General features: G+C 45.1%; 1 protein-coding gene across 1 annotated transcript in view; it reads left to right on the top strand.

Annotated features, from left to right (window-relative positions):
• LOC134540277 (metabotropic glycine receptor-like) overlaps positions 1-18474 on the top strand; it is a 92734-nt gene that overhangs the window by 17570 nt on the left and 56690 nt on the right. The window contains exon 2 of the mRNA XM_063382935.1: positions 6492-6675. Coding sequence (XP_063239005.1) covers positions 6492-6675 — 184 coding nt within the window. The remainder of the gene's footprint in view (positions 1-6491; positions 6676-18474) is intronic.

The raw sequence follows: 18474 nt of genomic DNA, 5'->3' as shown, positions 1-18474 counted from the left end.
CGCCCCAACAGGGAAGTCACTAGCAGAGGCCGACCTGGATATTACTTTTGGAAACCACCCCTCTGTTCTGGCTGTGGGCGACATCGATGCCAAACACCTGGCAGGCGCCCGACAACTAGTGGCAGACAGCTTCACAAACACCATTTGAATTAAAACTATCGTGTTCGTTCATGCTCCCTCTGAGTCGCCACGTGACTCGGGCATCTAAACAGTACATCAGTTCTTGATCTTGCAATCACTAAAAGAGATGGAAGTGTGCATGACATGCCGTCAGACTACTTTCAAATCAAAATATATGCACTCAAAAAAACATTGAAATAAATGTTTAGGTAATAATTGATATAAATAAAATAATAAAATGACTGAAGTGATGGTGGTAAAGTATAAATTCAATCAAATTAATTTTTTAAAATGTATAATTGGTCAGTATTCAATATTAATATAAACACGCGTATAAAATAAATAATTTAATCTAATAAACTAAAATAAATTAAATTAAATTAATAATGAAAATCAATAAATATGCTGAATGTTTTTTTCTAATTTATTAATTTAAATTATTTATGAAATAATATAATAATTTACAATAAAAATAAATTATACATACAGGAACAAAACTAACTTTTATAAATATTCTTAAAAAAACACTTGAACAAGTTAACAAACTAAATTTATATTTCAAATATTCACAATAAATAAATGAATTTTAATTATTATATAGACCAGTATTCAATATAAATCTCTAAAGTATAAGATTTAAAAACCCATATATAATTTTTATATATTTGTAGCGTTTATTTCAAGCTGTGAAAATTGCTTTGCATGCGCGCGCATCGTAAAAATTAACTCTAATAATTTTTTTTTCCAAACGCGCCTAAAGATATAAAACTTGCAGTAATGCTGTGTTGTTGTCCGAGTACCTACATTAGTTAATGTTATTTATAAACAACGTCCTGTATAACTTTCTAGTATCAACTGCGCACATTGATAAACATAATAAAACAAAATTAAGTCCAATTACTGAATTATGTCTGTATGAAACACTAAAAATTTAAACTAATATGCTAACTTTCGTAAGCGTGACAAATATTCAGTATGGTTTCCAAAACCGTAATTCATGTACGTAGAAATAACCACAGTAAAATCTTGTTCAAATAGGTATACATTTTTCTTGCAGGATTACAAACTATATTTTGGCAACTGGTTTCCAAAGGAATCATTTGTAAAAGTACAATATATGTTCTGCGCGCGCAACAAAGCGAACACTGGCTACAGTTCTACACAGTAAAAAAGATTTTTGTACTTTTACAAGATAAGTCCTTGTCATCGTAGAGCCAGGTTTGTTATAAAAAAAACAGTAACACCAAAATTGCCTCTTTTGTTAACTAAATTGACGTTATTCTAAAGCCATACGCTATTTCCTCTTACGAGGACAAGTCGAAGGTGCATTATAACATAGCTATTACTAGGGACCAGGAAAATTCCGCGGATACGTCTGGTCTCAGGGAAGAATCCAAAGTGATACTCGTAGGTGTGCTCAACCGTGATGGCTTTCCCATTTGTTAATCTCTTAGCGACATTGGCGTAGCTGTGTTCATAAAGTTGGGGGGGGGGGGGACAAATAATGATTTTGGTGTCATGTAAACCCATTCCCCTCTTATTTATACGGGGGGTCCGGGGGTCCTCCACCGGAAAATTTTGATTTTAAAAGTGCAAAATAGCGCTTTTTAACCAGTTTTTGTATCTAACCATTGGATACATCGATGTTAAAATTATTATTGTTTCCTTAAGATAAAATTTGATGAGTGAAGAACTTACAAATAAAGTTGGGCAGAATAATAATATAAAATAAAAATATCACTGTCTAGAAAGTTGAAGGGGACAGTCCCCTCCACCCAAAAAGTTCAGGGGGACACGTCCTTCCTGTCTCCGCCGGTTCCTACGCCCCTGCTTAGCGAGAACATTTTTATCCTTGTTTATTTCCACTGTCCAATTCGCATGCTTCTCTCCTGTCTGGGCATCGTTGGCTCTCGGTCGTGGAGGGGCTTGTCCAACCATGAACACGTGGCGAGAGTGTGAAGGCTCTCATTACCCCTTTGTTCAACTTCACACTGAACAGACTGCGCAGACCTGCGTGGGACGTAACCCACGTGGATCTGATGCCGTGAGATTGCCGTGTCCCTGGAGCTGGCGCTGCGTCGTCTGCCGCGGAACAGCGGGTATTGGCTGAGCGCTCAATTACTCTCCAATCCCAGTCCCCCCCCCCCCTTACGCCCCCCCCCCCCCAGCCGGGCTCTCACTTCGCTCCAGCTGCGGCGATCACACAGGCCGCGTTTCTTTCCCTCGATTCTCTTCCCCGCCTCTCCTTCTGCCGCTGAAACACGTCGAGGTTCTCTCTCTCACCCTCTCCACTGATCTCGCACCCCACTCCACTCGCCTGTCGGAACTCCCGGAACTGCCGCGGAGGCCGGCGTCGAGGCTTATATACTCGCCGGCCGTCCTTCTAGAACCTCCGGGAGCGGCCGTGACGCGTCGCGTCATCCCGGGCCTACCCGACGACGTCCGAAACACCCAGAACAGCGACTATAATTCACGCCATTCGACGCGGCGGCCTCTGTAAGCCCGGAATTCCCAGGCTGTTAAAAGGCGACAATAGCCCGAGGCGTGATAGTGCGGGGGGGGGGGGGTGGTTTGTGGGTATAGAGGACCCTTGTAATCCGGCCAGGCACGCGTGGCATGCCGCACGTCAGTGGACGGCGCGTGACATCAGAGGCCGCCAGCCAGCTCCGAACCTGGCGCGCGTCGCGGTACTGTCTCTTGTTTTAGTAACAGTATAAATAAAAAAAATTGGGAAGGTTTTATTAGGTGCAAGCATTTTTCACGAAGAAAATCTTAACACTCATAAAAACCGAAAAAAGGAATGCCCGCGCTGGTGGTTTTTTCCTTGCGACCCGCGGTCGTATGCTATAGCAGTCACTGCCTTATTTGGCCAGGCCAATCAGGATACGTTCGCTCTCGCACAGAGTTGCGGTGATTCGTAAGTCGACAGTAGTCTTGTACTACCTGAGAGAAACTCAAGCAATCACGAAGAGAAGATGATGCTACAGTATGTCAACACACACGCTCGAAATATTTCTGCTAAATATGCAAGCCCCTAGGTATTATTTATGCCACGTTTTGCTAGAAATTTGGATTAAACTACACAAAATTGAAATTACAACGAAAATAAATAATTACTCAACAATGGTAGGTCTAAATATAACTTAAGGGTTTCGGCACCTATCACTACATTAATATTATTTTTTACGAAAAACGTAAATTTTTTACGAGACATAATTTTTATAAAATTAAAAATATCCGTAGCAAACTCTATTTCCTGTGCATAATATTTCGCATATATACACGTGTATGTGTATATATATACATATACACACACGTATATATATATATAACATTTTACTATTATCTACCCGAAAGTAGAACCAAGTGGAGCACAGATTTTAAACTTTCCTGGTTGAATTTATTTATGAGCAATGTAAGTAAACACTCCAATTTTTATCTCTAACTTAAGCAAATATACTAAGTAAATTACATCATTTTTTCGGAGATTAAATAATAACGCAGGTCCTAAGCTTTATGACAGTAAATGTTAGAGAGAAACACAGCTACAATTGCGTAGTTTAATAACTTCTATTTTATGTTTAAGTATGTTACAAAAATGTTTAGAGTGTGGGTAACTAATCCAAAAATTCATGTATACAGGATGAGTGATGAGTTGGACTTCGGCCGACTAACTATTGCTGCAGGTTCATCAGGACAAAATAAGTTGAAAACTTATAATACCACTTATGGTCTAAAGTGCATTCTTGAGTTGATTACGTTTTTGAAGATGAAGCTGATAATTACTTATTTTGTAAATAAGAGAGAAATTATTTAAGGGCGTATTAATTATGTTTATTTGAATGCATTTTTAAAACCACCGAAAATTTTGGCGGTTTCGCGGTCGCAATATATTATTTCATTGAAATAATTGGGGGTAATAACACGTCACAAAAGTATGAGAAAAATAAAGGTGATACCCCCAAATACCTCAAGGAAATAATCTTGCGACAACGAACAAATTCCCATGGTTTTAGAACTCCAGTATATTAAACATAATTCAGACGCTCTTAAATTGTCTATTATTTACAATAAAAATTGTACTGCCCTAACTTCGAAGACGTATAGCACCCTTGGGATACACTTTAGAACATAATTCCTATAGAGGTTTGAAATAATTTTAGACTCACTCTGTATAGTTTTTTTTTAAACATTTTATGACATACGCCATTGCTGGTTTTCCCTGTATGTCCATTATTGTGGTATTTCTATGACACACAGATAAACACATCAACGGCGCATGTTCATAAAAATGTTTTAAAAAATGTTTACAGTCTCACTTTTTGAAATATCTATATAAGTATAAATGTAAAATCTTAAATCTCCGAAAGTTATTCACCGATTACGTTGCAATTATGAAAAAAAACGTTGCATTCAAATACCCGCGTGTTTTTATACACCTATGTCACACCTGTTACAGGTAAAAAGATAAATAAAATTATAGATACGTAAACATATAAATAAATGACTGTGTTCGTCTTCTATTTTGTAAATATATAGATAGGAAGATATAGACATAGATAGAGATATAGGGTGAGGTACAGAGTCGTATACAGAGATAGAGAGATACACAGATATATAGAGATATAATAGATACATAGCGATACATAGAGAGAGAGTAATACGGAGAGATATGGATAGAGGTATGTGATATATAAATGGAGATATAAGGATATAGAGAGATTTATATAGATATGAATGTAGTGCGATATCTAGAGGGACATATATAGATAGAGTGAGAGATAGAGAGAGATGCTTTGTATATGTGTACCTACTTCAAACATTATTAATAAAAAAAAAAGAAGAAAGGCATATAAGGCAAGCCGGTCATTAGCTATTAATAATAAAAACCTTTTATTAAAAAAATAAAAACCCAGACGGGAGGAAGGAGCCGAGTTGCGCCATCAACAACGCAATCAGCTCCGGAGGGCACTCGACCCGCCGGAGATCGTCCCCAAGTAGGGCAGGGGGGGGGGGGAGCAGTCCTTGCGTCGTCCTGCCAGGGGGTGGTGGGGGTAATTGCCGGTCCTCTGCGCTCCTCGCTCCTCGCTCCGAGACCCGAGACCCGAGACCACGAGACCAGAGACCAGAGACCAGAGACCAGAGACCACGAGACTTCCAGGGAGACCGCGAGGCCCGGTCCAAAACTGCGCACACAGAATAAAAAAAAGTTCTATACTTTTGAAAATATTCCTTTGGAAGTAGCTTGGCTTCTGGGTTGTAGCCGCGCCCAAGGCGAATATACCACCAACGTTACGGTCGACATTGCAGTCACCATCATCAGGGTAGAGTCACCTACTGAGGTTATTACAAGATCTTCTGCCTTTAATACTCTCGCTTGAGAGTAGCGTTTCCCGATTGGCTGCATTCTACTAGTCATGAATATATTGAAACTTTATATTTCCTGTTTAGGAACATGACCAGAAATAATTCAGTTAGCAAAAGAGACCAGAAATATTTGCGGTTTCAATGACCTTCTGGATTGATTCCACAGACAACTGTATACTCGGAGAACTATCGCCTGTTTATTGTATCTTGATTTGCGAGAGGTCTCAACTTGGTTGTCTGTTTTTTTTTTTTATACTTGATGGTTGAAGGTTCCTCGTTGGCCCAGAGTCCTTCTCGTGAACTGTGGACCAATAGCAAAAACAACACAGATGTGAAGTTGTTAGAATTTTAGCCCATCTCGAACTGAATCCTCGAATTCTTGCGGTCTCATAATCATCAATGTGCATGAAGTGAGTGCAGCACGGCGGACTGGTGGGTAGGGACACCTGTATTTCGCGAATACATTTCGTGTCAAGGTATTTCACAAAATACTGTAGCTTTTTCTAAGACTCATGGCTAGAGACATGCAAAATTCGCGGATTCATTTCGCGATAGGCTAGCATCAAAACAACTATACCTTCGTACCGCTTCTGCGATTGGCCCACATTTTATCCGGTGAACTGTGAGCCAATGGGAAACACTAAACCAAGAAAGTGCCCGAATCACGGACAGCCTAGTTGAGACGTCTCACGCGTCAGTAGCCAATGAACAGGTGTCATTTCCGCGAGTATTTAAAGGACTGTGGAGTCTATCCTGGAGGTCAATGAATCCGCGAATTTTGCAGGTCTCTACTCATGGAAAATTGTGAGGGTGCAGCAGTACGGTGACCACATTCTCATTGGCCCCGTCAAGAGCGGGACGACACCTCTCACCGACCTCAGCCAGTAACCACAGGAGAAAAGCTACAGTATTTTGTGAAATACCTTGACACGAAATGTATTCGCGAAATACAGGTGTCCCTACTGATGGGGCGTGTTGTTGTGGTTGTTGTTGTTGTGCGGCAGGCTACAACACGTACACGCACAACGACTCGGCGCACACGGAGCGGGTGGCCGACGAGATCCTCAGCGTGAGGTACGAGGACGGCAAGTGGAGCAAGCCCTACTACGACTGCGGCGGCGGCAACATCTGGATGCTGACCTACACCGTGCCCTTCTTCGGCTTCCGTGACGGCCAGTACTTCTTCAAGTGAGTGAGCGCCCTGCTAGATCCCAGACCATCTGGTGGTAGTCTGACATTCATACACGTGTACCTCTGTGTTGTTTTTTGCCATTGGTTCACAGATCATGGGGAGCAGTGGCGGATCCAGGATTTTGGTTTGGGAGGGGCTTGACCCAGCTGAGGCTAGGCTTTATCAAGGCAAACACTGAAACAATAGTGGACCCAGATGCTTTTGGAGGGGGCTTGAGCCCCTTATCCCCCCCCTTCTGGATCCGCTACTGATGGGGAGGAACCTCCAACCAAGGAAGTACCGAGTCGCAGACTACCAAGTTGAGTTTACAAACGAGTCAACAGCCAATGAACAGGAGACATTTCTCCGAGCACGCACAGGTCTGTGGACTCCGTCCTGAATGTCATTGAAACCGCGAATTTTTCCAGGTCTCTAGCCATGGTTAGGAACTGGAAAAAAAATCTGCTGTTTCAGTGAACTACAGGATGGACTCCACGATTCTCTGCATACTCGGGCAAAAGTCGCTTGTTCAGTGGCTGCTGACTGGATCCTTGCGATTGGATTATTCTTTGTTTGAGGGTCTCTAGTTGGCTAAGCCAGATAAAAAGTGAACCAATAACAGAAGCAGTTACAAAGGTATACTTATTTGAACTGTATTAGATCAAGAAATGAATCCGCGAATTTTTCCTGCCATGCCTGTAGCTAGGGAATGAGCTCTAGGATATACTCCATGATCCTCTGCAACTACACCTGGCCATTGGTAAAGATTAGAAAAGGTTCGCGAATTCACTTCGTGATAAGGTATAATTCGAGTACTTATATTTTTTTTTAGCTGATTCTGCTATTGGCTCATGGTTTATCAGGAGGGCTCTTTGCTAGACAACTTTCGTGTCAGCAGTCAATGAGCAGGAGATATTCGCTCAAGAGTACAGAGGACAGTTTAATCTATCCTAGAGTTCACTGAAACCGCGAATTTTTCTGGTAACAGTGTGATTCGCGTCCACAAATTTTCTTCAAAACACAATTTGTGTAAATTTATAACCCTCGGCATTAATTAAATAATTCTACATTAAATTTCATGTCCGAGTTTCTTATTATAAGTGTATCTGCAACATCAGAACACACGATTTTGCTTGTTACCGAGGTCAGACGTAGCACATCTCTGACGAGTACTGAAATACGCGCTTACATTTTTGTTTTGTATAACACCTCTCCTTCCTGCGTTGCTAATCGGCTTAAAACACAAACTGTTTTCTGAATAAAATGTTGTCTCTCTGGGAAACCCGTACAAATGATGTGCTCTGCCGCAACATCTTCACACATCGCTACGTAATTATTTCGGTCATAAAATTGAAAATGGAATTGTGATTATAAATGAAACTTCTCTTGAATATTTTCCACAATAAATCCAGCTTTCCAGATTTTTTTTTTTTCAAAACAAAATAATGCTATGAGTTGAATTGTATACTTAGAAACAATTCGTGTACATTATCTACTTCAGATTGTAAAATTTATTGAGAACGGGGGCAAATAAATGTGGAAAATAGGAACTGTTAAGCAAATTTATAAAAGTGTTTTACAATTAAAGAATGATGACGTGCTATTTTAAAAATCAGTAATAAAGTTTATTTCTTTCATTATCAACAAGCGAGGTAAATAAAGTAAAATGGCAATAAAGTGTACTCACAACTTCCTAATTATTTTTGAAAAGGAAAGATTCCAACTAAATGAAAAACTGCGCGTATAAACTAAGATTAATTTTGATTTTAAAAACAAGCTCTCTTAGTCGTTATCACAGGAGAAAATGAAATTCCTTGTAAAATAAAAAGTGCTTCAAAAAGTTAGCTATAATAAAATAAAGTTAACTTCAGTCGAAACACAATCTCGTCATCTTTTGTTAGCAAATAAAAAAAAAGTTCGAACTTAGTATTGCTAATTTTTCTCCCTTTTTTATGTTTGTTAACAACCGTGAATTTGATTTAAAAAAAAAAGATTGCAAAAATATAAAAGGTAAAACTGCAGCACTCGCTCCTAGGGAAGACGTCACATCAATGGAGAACATGTTTCATTCAAACTATGATAGATATTTGTCTGAGAGATAAGATAGAAATTATTTTCACGCATCGGCGCTAAAGATTCATTTTTCTTGTGCAACCAATTGAAAATGACCAAGTCTGGGCTATCCAAAACGCTATGCAGGCTAGCCTGTTGGCTCTATACACCGGATATCCTAAGGTGGGGTGGAGTCTCCCCGGTCTTGAAGCTTGCAATTAACTTTGATTAATGCGACTTATAATCTTTCAACACTCCGCGACGCTTGTTTACTCCTGAAAATAACGCCTGCACAAACAAAAACAACAGAGTGTGGATGGACGCTTAAAATTTTTGCAAATACTCGTAATTCCCGAGACAGGAGACAGTCTAGCAGAAACTTTGCTCTGAGGCCTATTCGCATTAGATGAGCAGGGCAAGGTCAGTGACTGGACTCAAGTGCTCAAATCCGCCGGACAGAGCAGTGCTCTTCCTGCTCCCGCTCAAAGAGCAGCCCTGAGTGCTCACACACGCCGGACAGAGCAGTGCTCTTCCTGCTCCCGCTCAAAGAGCAGCCCTGAGTGCTCACACACGCCGGACAGAGCAGTGCTCTTCCTGCTCCCGCTCAAAGAGCAGCCCTCGAGTGCTCACACACGCCGGACAGAGCAGTGCTCTTCCTGCTCCCGCTCAAAGAGCAGCCCTCGAGTGCTCACACACGCCGGACAGAGCAGTGCTCTTCCTGCTCCCGCTCAAAGAGCAGCCCTGAGTGCTCACACACGCCGGACAGAGCAGTGCTCTTCCTGCTCCCGCTCAAAGAGCAGCCCTCGAGTGCTCACACACGCCGGACAGAGCAGTGCTCTTCCTGCTCCCGCTCAAAGAGCAGCCCTGAGTGCTCACACACGCCGGACAGAGCAGTGCTCTTCCTGCTCCCGCTCAAAGAGCAGCCCTCGAGTGCTCACACACGCCGGACAGAGCAGTGCTCTTCCTGCTCCCGCTCAAAGAGCAGCCCTCGAGTGCTCACACACGCCGGACAGAGCAGTGCTCTTCCTGCTCCCGCTCAAAGAGCAGCCCTCGAGTGCTCACACACGCCGGACAGAGCAGTGCTCTTCCTGCTCCCGCTCAAAGAGCAGCCCTCGAGTGCTCACACACGCCGGACAGAGCAGTGCTCTTCCTGCTCCCGCTCAAAGAGCAGCCCTGAGTGCTCACACACGCCGGACAGAGCAGTGCTCTTCCTGCTCCCGCTCAAAGAGCAGCCCTCGAGTGCTCACACACGCCGGACAGAGCAGTGCTCTTCCTGCTCCCGCTCAAAGAGCAGCCCTCGAGTGCTCACACACGCCGGACAGAGCAGTGCTCTTCCTGCTCCCGCTCAAAGAGCAGCCCTCGAGTGCTCACACACGCCGGACAGAGCAGTGCTCTTCCTGCTCCCGCTCAAAGAGCAGCCCTCGAGTGCTCACACACGCCGGACAGAGCAGTGCTCTTCCTGCTCCCGCTCAAAGAGCAGCCCTGAGTGCTCACACACGCCGGACAGAGCAGTGCTCTTCCTGCTCCCGCTCAAAGAGCAGCCCTCGAGTGCTCACACACGCCGGACAGAGCAGTGCTCTATCGTTGCGTCTGCCCTGTCGCAGCCTTTTGTGATGTGCAACCAGCAGAACATCTTAAAACTTTAACAAATATTTCCTGAAATTTTATTAGAGACAGAAAAAATTCGCGGATTCATTTCTGTATAGGTAAAAATACGTTTGGCCATGTATTTTTCGCGAAAAAGATTTCGAGACTAGCTGAGAGTTAAGACACTGTTGCGTCGTATCTGTTTCGTGATTGGTCGAGTTTCTTTCAAGTGAATGTTTATTGAGATACACGAATCACAGCAATCCAGTGCGGAAGCAAACGCGTCCTGAGTGGCTCGGTCAAACAAGGCAACGACTTCTCTCGCAGACGGCCACCAATCACAAGGAAGAGACAGCTGGCGCGGGCATACATTAGTGTACAGTCTAAAGAGTATTCAGATTTTTTCGTGAAACATGCATGTCCCTAGCTATCAGGAATGATTACATGAAGAATTTTTTAATATATATATTTTTTGCTCTCATTGGTTTGTTTGAACACGATTAAAAATCATTCTATCTCGATCTGACTGAATCCAAAAATGAAAACCGTACAAAAAAAAAACTTCGGCTAGCGACATGCAAATTTCGTGTTATTGTTTGGAGACAGTCCAGACAGTGGAACTACCCTTGTGCGGCGGATGACGGGTCATAGGACACGCCCTGAAGGACTATGAACCAATTACAAATCACGTGTGACCGGGAGATTGTGGCTCGTCAGGCCAATCTTGTTTTGCGACTGGAAATTTCCCCTGGGAGCGTGTTTGATAATAGTCTGTAAAATTTCTACCGCAGTTTCCTCTGTACTTTTAAAAATGGAAAACAAAAGTATTCATGAACATAGGTTTTTCTCACAAATTAGATTCAACTCGTTCCAAGTTAACTGTTCTTTTTAACCCAGTGCGTATTACATCCACGGTGCTACCCCCACATTTACCAGACATAAATCTTAATAATTTACCATCATTTATTAAATTGGTGCCTTTCACAAATTTTTTCGATTAGACAAAAATGTTAAAGACATCTATGGTCAGTTGAAAAAAAAAAAAAGGCGGATAGCCACATTTATAAAACAAAATTATTCACAATTTTTTTTCGTGACTAGACGAAAATGTAAAAGACATTTATGGTCATTTGGAGAATATATAAAATATATCCAGAAGTTAAGGCCAGCAGAGTGGCGGTTGGAGTGTGAAGCGCGGCAACAGCCAATGAGCGCGCGGCAGGCCGGAGCTACAGGACCTCTCTCGGGGCACTTGCCCCCCCCCCCCCCCTCCAGTGGCCCTCGGAGCTGCTGCAGATTTCCCCCGGGCAGGAGGGCAGCCCAGCTCACGCGACTCCGTGGCTGGGCCTCGCAACCCTCTACACACTCGGACAAGTGCCTCCTGCCCTTCCAGACCTGTCAGCGAGGATGCCAGTGATTTCACACTTCTTTTCTTAACTGGCTCAGAGTACCCCAGCTAAACTGTTGCCCAGTCAGCGAACATGATTTGATTGTAGCATATCGAGAAATGAATCCGCGAATTTTTACCCATGTTGTTGTGTACAGTCTTTGCCATGTTATTGCCCGAAATCAACATGACAACATTCTTCCACCCTCCTTTCCCATCTGCATTGCTAAACCAATTTTTTTTTTGTTAAAATAATAATTGGAATGCTAATTTCTTGCAGATGTTCTGGTATTATGTTTGTTTAGCAATATTCGCTACATGATATCATATTTACATCTTTACGGAAAGTGATTTTTGAAGTGAAGAAAACAGGCGAGATTTCGGTTGGGGCGCGAACCCATGCTATTCTGAGGGAAAAATCATAAAAACAATGTGCGAGAGAATAAATTAATGATATTCGGAAATATAGGTTCGGTTCCTATAGGAAACAGTGAGCTGTATGCCAGATTTGTATGTCTCTGATGGGTCTGTAGGTTACTGCTCCCTGATGATGGCGACTGCAATGTCGACCGAAACGTCGGTGAATTATTCGCCGAGGACGCGGCTACTACCCAGAAGCCAAGCTACTTCAGACAATGGCCGTGAAAGCCTATGAACATTATTAACCATTAAGTAGGTCAACAAGAACATTCACATGATTGTAAAAATTAGACCAATCAAAGGTTTCTAATTGAATCATAAGAACCATGATTTTAAATAAAAATATGAAAAAATATATATAAATTACGTTAAATAATTAAAAGGGGAAATAAATCTAATTTAAACACAAAATGGCCGCATGGCCACACAGTAATCCGGTGTGGGAGCAAACACGTCCTGAGTGGCTCGGTCAAACAAGGCAAAGTCTTCTCTCGCACGCTGCCGCCAATCACAATGAAGTAACCGCTGGTGTGGGTACAGCTAGTTGCTGTCTAATAGGCGATCACATTGGTTTTTTTCCCCCGCGGATAATGCCTGCCGCTACCAATCACCATCATGGCGCAAGAGCATGAAGGCTGGCATTCTGGCTCGCGCGCAAAATGAACCCGCCACGTGCCCGCGCCCCTAGCGGTTTCGACGGGTGAATAAGGATACTGATACCAGCGGCTGTGACCAGGAGGGGGGGTGTCGTCACAGGGGGCCTCGCCTGCGGGTGACAGGCCGTCACGACACGCGGCCGTCACGGCTCTGTGACGTGACAGCGCTGCGATCTGGCCAGGGGGCGCAACTCTGCAGGCGGAACATGGCCAACACAAAACAAAAAAATTGGTTGTCTGTAAAGTCGGTTTACGGACGATAGTTTAACGTGACAACGTCATAACAAAACATTGATGAAATGATTGCATACTTTTATGAATAAAATTGAATCATTTTTATTGTATCATCACTATTTTGTATCGATACAAAGAAGGAGTGAAATGAAATCTACAATTTAATTGATAAATTTACTTTTGTTTGTACTCATTAATTTAAATATGTTTATTACTTTAACGAAGAGAATATTTTAACTATAACTTTTATACATGTTTGCTATTTAACTTCTTCCAATCTGTGTTATTCTTTTAACGATAGGACGATGATAGGAAAAGTAGGAAACGAATGGGAGTGTTTCAAGTTTAATGTGCCTAGAAAAAGTCAAATCGATGGTGGTTCCAATCGAGTGGAAGAGAGATAGATGCGGCGCAAGCGTACAATGCGCGTAACGGGACAATGTGCGTTATGGGACAATTTTTAGTGTGTGCAGCCGGCGTTCATCGATTTATTAGACGTTTGTCACGTCAAAAAAGATCTGTGTGGTTGAGAAATACCAACATCAAAAATTAAGTTTTCGATACGGGGAAAACATAAATTTCTTAAACCACAAATAAAGAAAAATATTTACGAAAATTATTGGTTCATAATAAATGTATGGTGTATTAACGAAGTGTCGCAATGATTATAATGGCAAAATAAACTTTGGAAATTTTTTTGCCAATGTTAAATGGTTTTGGTAGCAATGAAATAAGCATGGATGCGAACAAAAATCTCGTGTTGTGCTTTGCCCGTATTTATATATTGCAATAGAGTTTAAGATATGATTTTCATGGCTCAAACTGTGGCTTGCTGTTTTCAATATTGGATAGAAAAGATAAATCATTGCATTTCAACACAGTGTTACAATTGGTTGTTTCGAAGACAAATAATAATACAGAATTTAAATACTAAGAATTACATTTTTGTGAAGTGCTGTCCTGACGTCTTAAAACCTTACGGATTATGTTTGTCGTCAGTCGTGAACGTGTTTTTAATCTACTCCACCACGATATCTCAAACACGAGCTTAAATACTTATCACGCAGAAGAAGTTTGCTATATTTGTATTAGTTGCGTGCAAAATTAACTTATGTCATGTCCACGCAATTCCCTTCTAGACTTGACAGGCAGCGAGCCGGCTCGAGATGGATTAATTAAACCAAAACAGAACCTATCGCTCCGTGAAAATAACGGGTAACTAATCTTTGGCGAAAATATCAAATTAGTCTCCCACCCTCATGGCTGACATCGAGGGAATACAATTCATCCGGTGAATGTGGCTGCTTCCCAGCGCTGTGCGTTGTTTAATACATATAAACCCGGAAATTGTATTTGTCAATATAAAATCATAAACTATTTTGCTTTCGAAACAAATATAAAGCCTACATTAAAATTGTTAAGTGACTAATAGTGACAAAAATGATTTAGTCAGTAATATATTTATTTTTTCAGGCTCCAAAATATCTAGTGGGACCACTACAGTGTTTATTTATTTATCTAGTGGAAGGATAACAAATTATACTCTATCAACTGTTCCAAACGTAGTGAAAAATAGTCTGAAGTAACGAGACATACACGCTCATTAAATATGGGTAATATTTTCACTTGCATTCAGGGAATGAATATGTATCGACTCGGTAAAAAAAAAAAGCGGGTATTGTTCTGTTGGTTTCAACGTAAACGTTTATCCGACGTGTGTGTCTGGAAAGGTGTTCTCTTTTTTTTTTATGTTCACTGTCCAGTTGTGGTGGATGTCTGACCGTCGACCTCTTTTGGTTCATAGCTCTCTCTCTCTCTCTCTCTCTCTCTCTCTCCTCCCATCCTCTCCTTCTCCTCTTCTTCTCCTCTGTTCCTCCGCGTTGTTCCGCGATGAAAGAATGATGTGATTTCCCGGAGGAGACAATCAAGGCGGTATTTACCTCGCAGTCCCCACACACTTACGAAACTCTTGAAAACACGCAGGGAAGTCGAATGCAGCTAGTCTCTCATGAGCGCTTCTAAATGAGACGCGTGTATCCGTCGCCAGATTGCGTTCGGCGTCTCGCCGTCAGGTGTTGTGTTCTTCCAGGACTCAGCGTCCTGTCATCTGCGCGGTCATTAGAGCCGGCAGCACTGCCGGGAACTAGAAGCACCCAGCACTGCCGGGAACTAGAAGCACCCAGCACTGCCGGGAACTAGAAGCATCCAGCACTGCCGGGAACTAGAAGCACCCAGCACTGCCGGGAACTAGAAGCACCCAGCACAGCCGGGAACTAGAAGCACCCAGCACTGCCGGGAACTAGAAGCACCCAGCACTGCCGGGAACTAGAAGCACCCAGCACTGCCGGGAACTAGAAGCACCCAGCACTGCCGGGAACTAGAAGCACCCAGCACTGCCGGGAACTAGAAGCACCCAGCACTGCCGGGAACTAGAAGCACCCAGCACTGCCGGGAACTAGAAGCACCCAGCACTGCCGGGAACTAGAAGCACCCAGCACTGCCGGGAACTAGAAGCACCCAGCACTGCCGGGAACTAGAAGCACCCAGCACTGCCGGGAACTAGAAGCACCCAGCACTGCCGGGAACTAGAAGCACCCAGCACTGCCGGGAACTAGAAGCACCGAGCACTGCCGGGAACTAGAAGCGCCGAGCACTGCCGGGAACTAGAAGCACCCAGCACTGCCGGGAACTAGAAGCACAGAGCACTGCCGGGAACTAGAAGCACCCAGCACTGCCGGGAACTAGAAGCACCGAGCACTGCCGGGAACTAGAAGCACCCAGCACTGCCGGGAACTAGAAGCACCCAGCACTGCCGGGAACTAGAAGCACCGAGCACTGCCGGGAACTAGAAGCACCCAGCACTGCCGGGAACTAGAAGCACCCAGCACTGCCGGGAACTAGAAGCACCCAGCACTGCCGGGAACTAGAAGCACCCAGCACTGCCGGGAACTAGAAGCGCCGAGCACTGCCGGGAACTAGAAGCACCAAGCACTGCCGGGAACTAGAAGCACCCAGCACTGCCGGGAACTAGAAGCACCCAGCACTGCCGGGAACTAGAAGCACCCAGCACTGCCGGGAACTAGAAGCACCCAGCACTGCCGGGAACTAGAAGCACCCAGCACTGCCGGGAACTAGAAGCACCCAGCACTGCCGGGAACTAGAAGCACCCAGCACTGCCGGGAACTAGAAGCACCCAGCACTGCCGGGAACTAGAAGCACCCAGCACTGCCGGGAACTAGAAGCACCCAGCACTGCCGGGAACTAGAAGCGCCGAGCACTGCCGGGAACTAGAAGCACCCAGCACTGCCGGGAACTAGAAGCACCGAGCACTGCCGGGAACTAGAAGCGCCGAGCACTGCCGGGAACTAGAAGCACCCAGCACTGCCGGGAACTAGAAGCACAGAGCACTGCCGGGAACTAGAAGCACCCAGCACTGCCGGGAACTAGAAGCACCGAGCACTGCCGGGAACTAGAAGCACCCAGCACTGCCGGGAACTAGAAGCACCCAGCACTGCCGGGAACTAGAAGCACCGAGCACTGCCGGGAACTAGAAGCACCCAGCACTGCCGGGAACTAGAAGCACCCAGCACTGCCGGGAACTAGAAGCACCGAGCACTGCCGGGAACTAGAAGCGCCGAGCACTGCCGGGAACTAGAAGCACCCAGCACTGCCGGGAACTAGAAGCACAGAGCACTGCCGGGAACTAGAAGCACCCAGCACTGCCGGGAACTAGAAGCACCCAGCACTGCCGGGAACTAGAAGCACCCAGCACTGCCGGGAACTAGAAGCACCCAGCACTGCCGGGAACTAGAAGCACCGAGCACTGCCGGGAACTAGAAGCACCCAGCACTGCCGGGAACTAGAAGCACCCAGCACTGCCGGGAACTAGAAGCACCCAGCACTGCCGGGAACTAGAAGCACCGAGCACTGCCGGGAACTAGAAGCACAGAGCACTGCCGGGAACTAGAAGCACCCAGCACTGCCGGGAACTAGAAGCACCCAGCACTGCCGGGAACTAGAAGCACAGAGCACTGCCGGGAACTAGAAGCACCCAGCACTGCCGGGAACTAGAAGCACCCAGCACTGCCGGGAACTAGAAGCACCCAGCACTGCCGGGAACTAGAAGCGCCGAGCACTGCCGGGAACTAGAAGCACCCAGCACTGCCGGGAACTAGAAGCACAGAGCACTGCCGGGAACTAGAAGCACCCAGCACTGCCGGGAACTAGAAGCACCCAGCACTGCCGGGAACTAGAAGCACCCAGCACTGCCGGGAACTAGAAGCACCCAGCACTGCCGGGAACTAGAAGCACCGAGCACTGCCGGTAACTAGAAGCACCCAGCACTGCCGGGAACTAGAAGCACCCAGCACTGCCGGGAACTAGAAGCACAGAGCACTGCCGGGAACTAGAAGCACCCAGCACTGCCGGGAACTAGAAGCACCCAGCACTGCCGGGAACTAGAAGCGCCGAGCACTGCCGGGAACTAAAAGCACCCAGCACTGCCGGGAACTAGAAGCACAGAGCACTGCCGGGAACTAGAAGCACCCAGCACTGCCGGGAACTGGAAGCACCCAGCACTGCCGGGAACTAGAAGCGCCGAGCACTGCCGGGAACTAGAAGCACCCAGCACTGCCGGGAACTAGAAGCACAGAGCACTGCCGGGAACTAGAAGCACCCAGCACTGCCGGGAACTAGAAGCACCCAGCACTGCCGGGAACTAGAAGCACCCAGCACTGCCGGGAACTAGAAGCACCCAGCACTGCCGGGAACTAGAAGCACCCAGCACTGCCGGGAACTAGAAGCACCCAGCACTGCCGGGAACTAGAAGCACCCAGCACTGCCGGGAACTAGAAGCACAGAGCACTGCCGGGAACTAGAAGCACCCAGCACTGCCGGGAACTAGAAGCACCCAGCACTGCCGGGAACTAGAAGCACCCAGCACTGCCGGGAACTAGAAGCACCCAGCACTGCCGGGAACTAGAAGCACCCAGCACTGCCGGGAACTAGAAGCACCCAGCACTGCCGGGAACTAGAAGCACCCAGCACTGCCGGGAACTAGAAGCACCCAGCACTGCCGGGAACTGCCCCTCCCTGCGAGCTTCCTCTGCGCGCCGCTCGAGGGACTGCAGCGCTGCTTGTTAGGCGCTCACAATGAACCGCGTAATTAGCTTCCTTTCGGCGAACTGGACTGGAAAGGAACGCGCAATACTCGCGATACATTCAAATCTGAGTGAAACATCCGAAGAAGGAAGAAAGAAAACCCGATTTTAATGTAATTTGTATTGTTAAGGCTGAAACTTTCAAGTGTTTCTCGTGGTATGTTTCTGGTTTGCTTTTTGCGTGAGTCTCGAAGCGGTAATATAAAAAATAAATTATTTTATTGTTATTCGTCTTACTAATTGTTATTGTTTTACTTAACGTCTCCTCTGCTGCGAGGTCATTGGAAACAGCGAAGGCAGTCGCATTGGGAACGGACTTGG

This window comes from Bacillus rossius, chromosome 16 (genome assembly GCF_032445375.1).
Source record: "Bacillus rossius redtenbacheri isolate Brsri chromosome 16, Brsri_v3, whole genome shotgun sequence".
In the NCBI taxonomy this organism is placed as follows: domain Eukaryota; kingdom Metazoa; phylum Arthropoda; class Insecta; order Phasmatodea; family Bacillidae; genus Bacillus; species Bacillus rossius.
Note: the sequence above shows the minus strand (reverse complement) of the source record. Positions and strands in the feature narration are given on the sequence as shown.